Raw genomic sequence first — 12,337 nt, forward strand, 5'->3', positions numbered from 1 at the left:
AATCCTAACTGTGCATGCCAGGGCACTAGGCAGTAGGATAAAACAGGGGAAACCCACTTCTGTCTTCTTTTCATAAGTGATTAGATGATAGTATATATTCAATGTGCATAATGTAATGTCTTGACACATGTATACATTGTGAAATGAGTACCACAATGGAGCAAATTAACGTCCATCATCCCAATCTGTTACCTTTTTTGTGAGTGTGTGATGAAAACACTTGAGATCTACCCTCAAAAGTTTCAAGTATAGGGTATCTTATTATTAACTGTAGTCATTGTTCTGTACCTCAGGTCCCCAGAACTTATTTGCCTTATAATTGAAAATTTGTATCCTTTGATCGCTCTCTCCTTTCCCCTTACCCCTCAGCCTCTGGTAAGCACCATTCTATTCCTACAATGAGTTCAAAGTTGTGTTTTTTTTTTTTTTTCATATTTCACATGTAGGTGTACTCATGCAGTATTGTCTTTCTGTGTTTGGCTTATTTCACTTAACAGAATGTTCTCCAGATTTATCCATGTTTAGCAAATGATAGGATTTCTCTCTTAAGGCTGAATAACATTCCACTGTGTGGGGGGGCACCCAGGTGTGCCACATTTTGTTTATCCATTCATCTATGGACACTGAGGTTGTTACCATGTCTTGGCTGCTGTGAATAATGCTGCAATGAACAGGAATGTGCAGATGTCTCTTTGACATGGTGATTTTATTTCCTTTGACTCCCGGAAGTGGGATTGCTGGAACATATGGTAGTTCCATTTTTAACATTTTGAGGCAACTCCACACTGTTTTCCAGAGGCTTCACCAGTTTACATGCCCACTGACGGCATATAAGAGTTCCCTTTTCTCCACTTCCTGCCAACACTTTCTGTCTTTTGACTTTTTGATATCAGCAATCCTTACAGGTGTGAGGTGAGATCTCATTGTGGTTTTGATTTGCATTTCCCTGTTGATCAGAGATGTTGGGCATCTGTTCGTATACCTGTTCCAGACCGTGCCATTTGTCATGAAGATGGTTTAAGGGTTGAAAGAAAAGTTAAATAATCACACAGTTGGGGAGGTGTGTGGTTCTGGAAAGCAGTGGAACACAGCTTAGTGAAGGGGGTTCTGCTATGGCATTTTGGGATTCCGTGCAATTTCCTTTCTGTCTGTTAAGGAAGTGGTCAAGGCAGGCACATTCAAGGAATCTAAGTAGTGTCCTCCACGACCACCCTTGGACATCGCTGGGGAACCCAGGGTCTTCCCAGCAGGTTCCCATTCAGAGTCAAATGCTGGTCAGATGCTGCCAGAGGTATGGTGCCAGGCATCACTCCCTGGCGCAGCACTGGTACTGCCCTCTCCGCCCACCCCCCCCCCCCCCCAACAGTGCCGGCTGCTTGCAGCCTGAATGAGCTTGGCCCCTGACCTTAGGGATCCTGGGCAGAACCCCGATGAGTCCACAGACCAGGCACACATCCTGGCTTCCCAACTTACTACCTCGGTCTCAACTGCTAGTCTATTTTGTAGCCTCTCGTCTCTAAAACGGAAACAGGCTACCTTAGGCGCAGGGTTAGAGCGGAGAACTTTAAGACAGCACCTGTAACGCGTTTGTCCCTGCGCACCGCTAAGCGCTAATGATGACGAACCACAAGTCACAGATCCAGGTGAGCGATTCTCTCTGGGATAACAGAGCAGCTCCAAGCAAGAGACGTCTAAGTGACACCCGCCCACCCGCCTTCCCAGTCCTTGTCCCACCGCCCAGCCCCTCCTCCACCTCCGGAGATCTGGCTCCGGGCCAGGCTCCTCTCCGTCGGGGATCCTCCTCCTGCAACCAGTAGGGTTGAGAACCCGTATGGAGTTAAGTGAGCATGCGCAGGAGCCCGGAGCCGCTTCCATTGGCAGCCGGCGAGAGCGTATTGATGACGCATCAGGAAAAATACAGGAAGTAAGGCCTACGGGAGTGGAGGTGGGCCTAAAAGACTCCCGGTTGGGGCCTCCTGGGCGGGAGGGATGAATGGGTGCTGACCCGGAGGCGCGCCCGCTCTAGGGACAGGCCTTAGGCGTGTGAGCGGCCGCAGTATGGAGGACGACGCGCCGGTGATCTATGGACTGGAGTTCCAGGTGCGTCCCAGAAGGGCCGCCGGCGCCGCGCGGTTTGCAGAGCGAGGCGGGCGCGTCCCCAGCCCCCCTGTGCAGCTAAGGACCGGGGGACTGCGGGGGGCGCCTTTAAAGAACTTGGTTCTCTAGGAAGGCCCAGGGTCCTCCGTGACGCAGGGTGGGCGCAGCGCCGGTGCCCACGACCCCCGGGCTGGGGAGCCCCCGCCGCCTCCCCTCCTGGCAGCCCTGGGTGTTGCTGGGGGCTGATCCGCATCGCCCACCGCGGGGTACCCACCTGTGTACGGTTTCCTGCAGCACGCAATTCCTGGAGACAGGCACTGCATCTGTGGGGTTTCTGGGGTGGGGGGGCAGGCGGTCGTTTAATTTGGACATAAGAGTTGCAAAGATAAACGGAAAGTTCTCTAGTGCCCTACACTCAGTTTCCCCTAATGTTGACGTCTCACGTGGCCATGGCAAATTGATCAAAGCTTAGAAATATTAACATTGGTGCATTCCTATGAACAGAACCACAGACTCTACTCGGATTTCACCTCTTTCCTATTCGTGTTCTATTTTTTTTATTCTGGACTCCGCAGTGCCTGTTCCGTGACCATCACGTAGTAGGCGCTCAGCCCCGGACGGTGAAACCGATGGGCCCCCGCAGTGTGAGCAGTGAAGCGGGAGTGCACGTGCGGTTTAGCAGGCCGCAGGGAAGTCTATGGATAGAGTGAGGGGGAAGGGGGTCGGGAGGAGCTGGAAGGGCAGGTAGGTCGCAGCGTGCAGGTCCTTGTAGAGCTCTGTCTTGGTTTCAACTCTTCAGATGGCTTTTGGGAACCTTAAGTCTTAGGAACTTAGGGACAGATACAGAGACAAAAAAACACAGTTCACTGCCTTATGAAGTACCTGATAACATACTTGTGTGCCCAAATGTGTGTTAAAAATATAAATAATGGGGGTGTCTGGGTGGCTTAGTCGGTTAAGCGTCTGTCTTCCGCTCATGTCCTGATCTCAGGGCCCTGGGATCAAGCCCCACCTGGAGCTCCCTGCTCAGTGGGGAGTCCGCTTCTCCCTCTCCCTCTGACCCTCCCCAGTGCTCATGCTCTCTTTCTTCTCTCAAATAAGTAAATAAAAAATCTTTAAAAAAAAACTTAAAAAAATATAAATGATCTTTGGTTTTAAGAAGCTTAAAGTGAGAGAAGCAGCAGCGTTAGTTACTTAAAGCCTGAACATAACCAAAACTCCTAAAGTTTGAATCCTGGCTCCAGGGGTGTCTGGGTGACCCAGTTGGTTGAGAGTCCAACTCTTCATTTCAGCTAAGGTCATGATCTCAGGGTCATGGATTGAGCCCTTCCTTGGGCTCCCCACTCACCAGGGAGTCTGCTGGAGATTCTCTCTCTCCCTCTCCATCTCCCTCTTTCTTTGCCCCTGCTTGCTTATGCGTGCGCGCGTGCTCTCTCTCCCTTTCTCTCTCTCTCTCTCTCTCTCTCATAAATAAATAAATAAAATCTTTAAATCCTGCCTCCAGCACTTACTAGCTATGTAATCTTTTGCTTCAGTATCCTTGCCAATAAAATGGGAAAACAAGCCTGGATCCCTGTGGCTGTTAGGAAAATTCAATGAGTTAATACTTTTAATTCAAGCCCTTAGAGCATTGCCTGGCACATAATAAGCATTCAGGAAATGTTCTAATTATTATCATGAGACAAAATTCTTACAGATAAATCCATACAAGGCAGTATCAAAGTGTCCTATGAGGAACGAGCTGTGTTGCAGGGTTTGACCATGGGCTCAATCACCCAAGAGTATGCCTTAACTAGCAGCTTTTGAGAGCGTCCCTGTATGTGGGGCACCCTGCTGAAGTCTGCCTGTGTTTCACTTCTCTCTCAGTCTTACTTGTAGATGCTGTTCTTCTGTGTGCCAAGCCCACCTAGCCAGCAAGTGGTAGACTTGGGATTCTACCCTAGAGAAGCGTTAAACCCAAGCCAACTTCAAAGCCCCTGAACTACAAAGTTGCACTGCTTTCTCCTGGAAAAGGCGCCAGTGTGGCCACAGGGGTAGGGAGCCTGTGGGGAGATTGAGAGTTCCTGACCTCTTGTACTTCCTAACGTGTGCACTTGACTCCCGTGTACCTAATCACTTCTTCATCTTCTTAAGAAATCTCTTACATAACAGAGGTTTTTATCTTCAGTGTTGGATCTTTGAGATAACAAATGTTATTTCCTGGGATTAATATCAAGGAGTGGATCCTTGCCTTGGGCATCAAATGTTTTATCTGGATTTCTCATTTATCTTAAAAGAAGTAGCAGATTTTTATCCTTCTTTACTTTGGACAGCTTGTGGCCATGACGTTCTTGAATCTGAAGAACTGTTACTACAGTAAACATATAAAGAGCTGGAAGTCACAGTGGAGGATTGGTTGTCAGTGACATTCAGATCTCTGTGGAGGACACTTTACATTAGAAGACGGGGATCTGGAGGCGCCTGGGTGGCTCAGTCGGTTGGGAGTCTGCCTTCGGCTCAGGTCATGATCTCAGGGTCCTGGGATCGAGCCCCACATCAGGTTCCCTGCTTAGCGGGGAGTCTGCTTCTCCCTCCCCCTCTGCCTGCTCTTCCCTGCTGCTTGTGGGTGTGTGCACATGCTCTCTCTCTGTCTTAATAAATAAAATCTTAAAAGAAGATGGGGATCAGATTATTGACCATTGACTGAGGTAATGAGGCTTGAGGGTAAAATGAGGTCTTTCTATGTCAAATAAAAGGCAGAAGAGCACCATACAGGGGTCATTAAAATAAAAATGCTGAGCACGTTTGTGTTTATGGGACATTATGGCATCATGAGATTGACATCTTTTAGCTCATGTTTATGATTTTAGTTCTTTTTATTTTTGTATATTTAAAATTAAAAAGAAAATCCAAGTAATTCTTACTAGTCTTTTAAGAAGTCAGGTTGCTTAAAATCTGATTAAGATCTGCAGGCCCTAAACACGCCTTTTCCATCTTGCCTGATTCTCTGACAACAACCACATTCAACTGAAAACTGTTTCTTCTCTTTACCACTCGTTCATAAAGATTTTACTTTTTATTTATTTGTCAGACAGAGAGTTCATGAAGATTTTATTATTTTTTTTGTTTATTTGACAGAGAGAGAGGCAGCGAGAGAGGGAGCACAAGCAGGGGGAGAGGCAGAGGGAGAAGCAGTTTCTCTGCTGAGCAAGGGGCCCAATGTGGGGCTCGATCCCAGGACCCTGGGATCATGACCTGAGCCAAAGGCAGGCGCTTAACCGACTGAACCACCCAGGCACCCAGAATTTTAAGTTTAATACCTTATTTTTGTATATGCATATCCCGAATTTCCTGGTTAATGTTGCGTTGCTGGCCATGTGCCGGTACAACTGCGGGTTCTCTTCTGGGTATCCCAGTTCCCTGCCTTGCATCCTTTTGTTCTGTGTTTCTGTTCTAGTCTAGACAGTCCCAGGCGTGCTGTTCCTATCATACTTGCTTTGCAAGATGATGACTGGAGTCTATTTACATTAATAAGACAAGGAATATGCTACCGCTTCTTGACTGGATTTTAGGGCTCTTTTCTGAAAGGGTGGAGAGTTATTTTACGGGACGTCCAGTAACCGTGGTCAGATGGTAATTGGATTGACTGTTCCCAGACTAGGCACAAAGACACCACATTTTAACAGAGACACATTTTAGCACAAAGCCACCTTACAGTTACATTTTATAGATTTGTTGCATATTTGAATATTGTATACATTATTCTAATTATGTTTGTAATTTTTGTTATGGATGTTTCTCCAGCATTGTTTGAATTTGAAATAGTATAAATGAGACTTCAGATGCCTTCACACATACTCTCAGTGTGTACTGGGCAGGAGAAATCAGCCTTCCCAGTTTGAGTTTAATCTGTAGCTGTCAGTTAACAGAACTGTAGCTCCTTATGACTATTTCAAAAATCACTACAAACAAGATTATTTCTCTCCTGCATGCTTATTTCTTTGAAGCTTTTGGCATTAAGAAGACCTTCTCAGGGCGCCCGGGTGGATCAGTTGGTTGAGTGTCTGACTCTTGGTTTTGGCTCAGGTCATGATCTCAGGGTTGTGGGATAGGGCCCCATGTCGGACTTTGCCCTGAGCAGGAGTCTGCTTGAGACTCTCTCTCTCTGCCCCTTTCTCTGTCTCAGATAAATAAATAAATCTTAAAAAAAACAAAAAAACAAAAAAAAAAACAACCTCTGGTTGCAAGGGCCACTGGTCCTTCAGCAGACACGCTGAGTGACCGCTGTGCCCCACTGAAGTGGCTTGAGCATGTCCGCCTTGCTCGTTCCTGAGCCTCGGTTGCTCTCCCAACACTGGCTTTTGGATCTGTGGTCACTAGCTGCTCTGATTTCGTCCTTTCTTTTGAGGTTAGGTTTGGTTGTTTGTATTTTCCTAGGAAATTCATTCATTCATTTGGTCTACAAGTACTAATGGTCTGCAGTGTGCCAGGCATTACTCTCTGCCCTGGAACACGGCAGAGGAGTCACACACAAGCCCAGCAGCCCTCCCTCCTGGAGGCCCGTGTGGAAAGCAGAATCCAAGAGAACAGCCTTGGGTGTTCTTCCAAGACTCCTCAGTTGTGGGCCTGATTTATTTGTTGTCATTCTTTTCTTCTTAACGTAAGCGTTTAGACCATGAATTTTCTTCTGAACGCTGACTTCTTGATTTTACTGTTTTCTGGGTATCTTACGGTTTTGAACTCGATGTCTTTTGTCACCTGAAACTCTTTGGGGTCTTCCTCAGCCCTGCCCACATCCTCTGCTGTGTGCAGGGGTCCGTCTGTGTGTCCTTCCTGCAGTGGCTCTGCGTTTCCCCGGTGAGCTCTGGGAGCCCAGGCTTCGCCTGCGGTTGCCCTGCCTTATCTTCTCCAAGCTGTGCCTTGATTTTTTCCCCTTTTCCTTCTCTGGGCTTTTTTCTCTCTCCTTTTTGCAGAGTGACTGCTCTGTTGGGTTTTACAGACCTGTGCTGGTGTGTGTAGCGTGAGCTTTGGCTCTTCTATGGCAGCATGTGGTCAGCGAGCGTGTGTCTTCTGAAGTCTTTTCCCGCTGTTCTTGCCTCGCTGTCCCTCCTGGTGGTGCCCTTGCAGGGCTCCTGGGCTCCTCTGATCCTGGTTTCTCGTGGGCGAGCCTTCCTGTCCAGCTGCCGTGGGCTCTGCACGCGGAGTCGGGCCCTGCCTGGGCTCCAGGCTGGCGGGAATTCCTGCAGCCCAGGCTTGGGTTTGTGAGCGAATCTGCAGCCCTCACTCATCCCTGGGCAAAGATGGTGGCCCAGGCCAGCTGGCCACAGTGCAGCACCCCCTCCACTCTGGGGGGTCAGAGTGCTTCCAGATAGGATGCCCGGCCTGCGTGGGCTGCTCTGACTCTTGCCAGAGCGTGTGCAAGAGGCCCGGCCACCAGCCGTGCGCCTGTCCTGCTGTCCCATCCCTGCGGTGCCTGCCGTGTCTTCGCGGGGCGGGGGGTTGCTGCTGCCAGGGCTGTCTTCAGTCCCCCTCTTGGCTCTGACCTCTGCCTTCGAGTCTTTCTTCCTATGGTGTGCGTTTGGATTATAGATATCTCCAAGTTTCACTGAAGACAGTCTCTGTTTGTGCTCTTTATTCTCCTTCTTGCTTTTGTGTAATTCTCTAGGGTTTGGAAGAGCGAAATGAAGACTTTAGACTATTGCTGAAAAACCTGAGGTCCCAATTTGACTTGATGAGGTGGGAAGGTGGAAGTGAACTGGAATAAAAAGGCTCACGTCAGGAAGGCTGTGTACGAGGTTGTGAAAATGTCATTCAAGCAAGGAGTGGGGAGGGGTGGCAGTGTGGCTGGAGAGGAGCTACGGAGTGCGGGATGTGGGTTAGGGGTTCCCATGCGGTAGGCCTGGTAGGCAGGAGTGGGGGGGGTGGTCAGGGACTGTAAGCCACGGATCTGGTTAGTGGGTGCACGATCACCGGTCTGGTTACAGTGATGACGCTTGTGGGAAAGGGGGCTTGCTAGGAAGGAAGTGTGGCCTGGGGAAAGTCAGGATGGAACCGTGGGCACAAAGCCACAGCATGAGCAGGGGGGATGGGTGGTGATGGACTGGGTCCTCGAGGGCCAAGGGACAGAGGGGTCCCATGTTAGGGGTGTCTGATGGCTGTGATGCCAGGGGCCACAGGGAGGGCAGTGCTGTGGGGTGGCTGCAGTGAGGCCAGGTCAGCAGAAGGGGAGGAATTGGTCAGGGTCGAGGAAGGTTTTCCTTTTCTATGCCACCATTAAGCTTGGCAGTAAATGGAAGAATGGAGGTCTAGCAGCAGCTTAAGAAGCAAGGGAGTCAAGGTAAGATATATTCAGAGGACAAGGGGACATGTGACTTGATTCTCCTTGTTAAGGGAAAAGCCAGAGAAGAGGAGAGGGACAGAGAAAAGAGAGGGCTGTGCAATGTTGTGTGCTGCAGGCAGGCAGCAGGGGCTCCCCTTTCTCTGGACAGATGGGCAGGTGGCGCCCCTTGTCTGGGCAGGAGGGCAGGTGGCGCCCCTTGTTTGGACAGATGGGCAGGTGGCATCCCTTGTCTGGACAGACGGGCAGGTGGCACCCCATCTCTGGACAGATGGGCAGGTGGCAACGTCTCCAGGAGGCCAGCCAATGGCTTCTGTGTTGCTGCTCAAATGTGAGGCAAGTTCTTTGCTGTAAGATAGGGCTGGGTTGCACCAGGGGCTCCAGAGGAGCTGGCAGTGTAAAGCAGAATGGGGAAAGGGCAGGTGGCAGCCCCTTGGCAGTGCTGAAAGGTCAGCCTTTGCACTTACAGGAGTGAGCGTGTGAGTGAATGCACCAGTGATTGTGGTGTGGCCACAATTATCCATGAGTAGCTCAAGAGGCTTGGTGTTTCTCTTACGTACTCTGGGCCTTTGCCTGTGATTTTGGGTGTGGGAGACGGAGAGGAGAAGTAGGTATCTAGCTAGCACAGAGTGAAGAAGTTGGGGCTTTACCTTCTTTTTGCGCTTTCTTTTGTGTTTGTAAAGCGATCTGCCAGAACGCTGAGGAGGTGATGTGCTGTGTGAAGAAGGGCATCGGGTGGTCACTGGCTTCCTGGTTTGTCATCCTAGCGATCTGGGGGCAGCTGTCCGTACAGAGGCTGTTTCTGGGGGGAGATCGCTTACCGTAGAAGGTTCAACCCACCCTGGTCTCTGCTGCTTAAAGCACAAGTCCTGTTCCACCTGCTCGCCTTCCAGCGTCACCTAAAACTTGGCGTGGGGTGCGGCTCTTGGTGGGGTAAGTTCTGATGAAGAGCTAGGCCAACATTCACCAGAGGGAGTGTTTACTTGCTTGGACTAATAAGCACATGAAGATATTGAATTTCCCCAGGGAGTGCTCAGTACTCAGCGAGTACTGGGAGGTCTGGGATTTGCACCTCCTGTCGCAGAGTGGAACTTTCACAGGGCTGCCGGTGACCCTTCCCCACTGAGAGCCAAGCTTCTCAGCATCTCCACTTGCCTCATCCTGGGTTGGCTCACCAAACGGTGAGGTGGGCGGAAAGACAGCCGTGTCAGGAAAGTGCCATGGCCTTTCTTTTGAGAACAGGGCACGGAATGATAATAACGTGACCCGGGCTCTGCCTTCAATCCTGTGTATAAATATCTTACCTGTGTTGCCAGGTCCCTGCGTCACCGTAATAGAAAGAGAACCAGACTCAAGGCTGGCAGTCTGGGTGGTTCTTCCTCTAGGAGCTTTGTGACCATGACTAAGTTACTTAACCTCTCTGGTCCTCACCATCTTTATCTCCTAAGTAGGAATAATATTATTCATCCTGACTTTGGGACTCTTTCATTGTGTTATGAAGATGAACCAAGGTAAGATTCATGGAGATGTTTTATGACCTATTACACCCTAAAATTTCATCTTATAATATTGAGGTCATTGGAACACATGAAAACCATCATTATGCCTAGCCTTAGGAAGGTCATTTCATCATTCACTTCATCACAGGACCAGAATTACAGATACCCATCTGTCAATCAAATGGCCAGACTTAAGTTATTACTATAATTTTACCTAATAATGTACTAAAAAGATCTCAGATTCAATGTTTTTGAGATCTCACTGTAATTTTTAAAGATTCAGTTTAGATTTTTTGGAAGAATCATAACATGTTTTAGAGTGTATGCGTGCCAGCAGGGGGAGGGGCAGAGGGAGAAGGAGAGAGAATCTCGAGCAGAGCTGAGTGCAGAGCCCAGTGCTGGGCTCAGTCTTACGACCCTGAGATCTTGCCCTGAGCTGAATCCAAGAGTTGGACGCTTACCTGACTGCACCACCCAGGTGCTCCTCCTCTTCAGTGTTTTAAAAAAGAGGAGGCTTACTGTGTATGACAGAATTTGCAGTTTCAAACTTGTACTGCTTTTCTAAAACTGGCAGCTTTTGTCTCCAAACCACGTGATCTCTTCGACTTTACTTCCTTGCATGCTTACCGTTCGTCCTGCCCAGGGGTGCCGTTCTGGGCTCCGTAAACTGCTTTAGGATGAAGCAGGGTGAATGCTGGTTCGTGACGGCACTCAGCAGCCTCTGCGGCCCTGAGATGCCCTTTTGTTCAGCCTCATGGCCATTAACACAATGTACTTCTTTCTGGTGTTCTTCTCGTTCCCAGTGATGGCATTTAGTCCTGTCTTTGCCTGAAGTTGAGCTCCTGGTGCGTTTTGGTAACTGCTGATTTGCTGCTGTGCGGTCTGGGCCGGGGGCTCTGATACATAGTCATTTCCCACTGGCTCTGTTTGGGTCTTGTCCACTGTCTCCTGCCAGTCTGCTTCCTGAGGGCAGGGCCCTGTCTTACCCTCCACGGTACTTCCACAGTGTGGCCACCATGCGGGGGTTGTGTAGTCAGCTCGCAGTTGCTGACTCAGGGCGTAGACAAGTCTTTTCGTGGAAAGTAATCACTTCCTCTCAGATGAGTCCTCTTCTGGGCCCTGTTTTTGGGGACTTTCAGGCTTTTTCTGTCTGGGGTGATGACATGTGCCTCCATTTGAGTCTTAGTGTCTTGTTTGAAGGTGGAGCCCGTCCCACAACCCCTCTGTTGACCTGGGTTCTGCCTTCCAGGCAGCTGAGGGTTTGTCTCGGCAATGGCGTGGATGCTTCCTCACCAGTCATTTTTCTCTAACGAAGTGGTGTTCAAATTAGATAGGATTAAGGGGTCTGTGAATTTGCTGGTATTATGTGCAAAATTCTACCTGTACGTACATGCATTTTTGGCAGAAGAATCCATCAGTTTTGCAAAGAGGTCTACGACTCCAGTCTAGTTTTGTCGAACAGGTCGTAGGCGTATTGGTTAGAATAGGTGTTTTCCTCCAGATGTCTAACATTGTGAATACTGCTCTGGACATGGATTTTCTTGGTGTTCCTGAAATGTATTGTAGTAGTTGATGTTTTTGTGCTAGCAACCCTTTATGAGGAGGGGTGGAGACATAGGGGCTAGGTTGCATTTTTGGAGAGCATGACATGAAGTTGTCTCCAAACCTTTGGTCGTGGGCACTCATAAGGTCTTGTTGTTCACCCCAGTCATGGAAAGCAAATCAGAATGAGACAGACTGAATGGTCAGGACGACTGCTGTACTGTTTCTCTTACCCTGTTTTATTTATTTTTTTAAAAGATTTTTTTTTATTTGAGAGAGAGAGAGCGAGAGAGAGAGAGCACGAGCAGAGGGAAAAGAAGAATCAGACTTTCTGCTGAGCAGGGAGCCTGACTTGGGGCTGGATCCTAGGACCCTCAGATCATGACCTGAGCCGAAGGCAGACACTTCACCGACTAAACCACCCAGGTGCTCCCCTTACCCCATTTTAAAAAGAATGAATCGAGAAATTGAGAAATGCGTGTAGGAATAAGATGTAATCGAGGAGGAAGTGGGACGTCTCTCCTGTTTCTAGCTGCATGTGTGAAGAGAGCATGTGGACAGTGGCCCGCACAGTGAACTGTGTGTGGCGGTATTGATTTCCTGTCACTGCCGTAACAGGTCAGCACCAATGTAATGGTTTAAAAGAACAGCGCTTCCTACCTTACAGTTCTGTAGTTCTGAAGCCCAATATGGGCCTCACAAGGCTTAAATCAAGGCTTTGGTAGGGCTGCATTCCTTCCTGGAAGCTTGGGACAATCTGTTACCTAGCCTTTTCTAGGTTCTAGAGGTGTCTGTTGTATTCCTTGGTCTGTGGACTCCTTCCATCTTCAAAGCCTGCAGCAGCTGCCCCCATCCTCCCAGCTGCCTGCACCCTTTGCAGGTT

At 49.1% G+C, this 12,337-nt stretch overlaps 1 protein-coding gene across 2 annotated transcripts in view; it reads left to right on the forward strand.

The window, feature by feature from the left end:
- The first annotated feature begins 1,900 nt into the window (after positions 1–1,900).
- The window catches only part of EIPR1 (EARP complex and GARP complex interacting protein 1), a 121,001-nt gene continuing 110,564 nt past the window's right edge, over positions 1,901–12,337 (forward strand). The window contains exon 1 of one of the 2 annotated variants that reach the window (XM_087863898.1): positions 1,901–2,100. In XM_087863898.1, the coding sequence (XP_087720024.1) occupies positions 2,059–2,100 (42 nt within the window). In that variant the 5' untranslated portion in view covers positions 1,901–2,058. The remainder of the gene's footprint in view (positions 2,101–12,337) is intronic. The other variant, XM_045788892.2, reaches the window with a different exon arrangement.

This window comes from Ursus americanus, chromosome 7 (assembly GCF_024610735.1).
Source record: "Ursus americanus isolate L20-20 chromosome 7, mUrsAme1.1.p, whole genome shotgun sequence".
NCBI lineage: Eukaryota > Metazoa > Chordata > Mammalia > Carnivora > Ursidae > Ursus > Ursus americanus.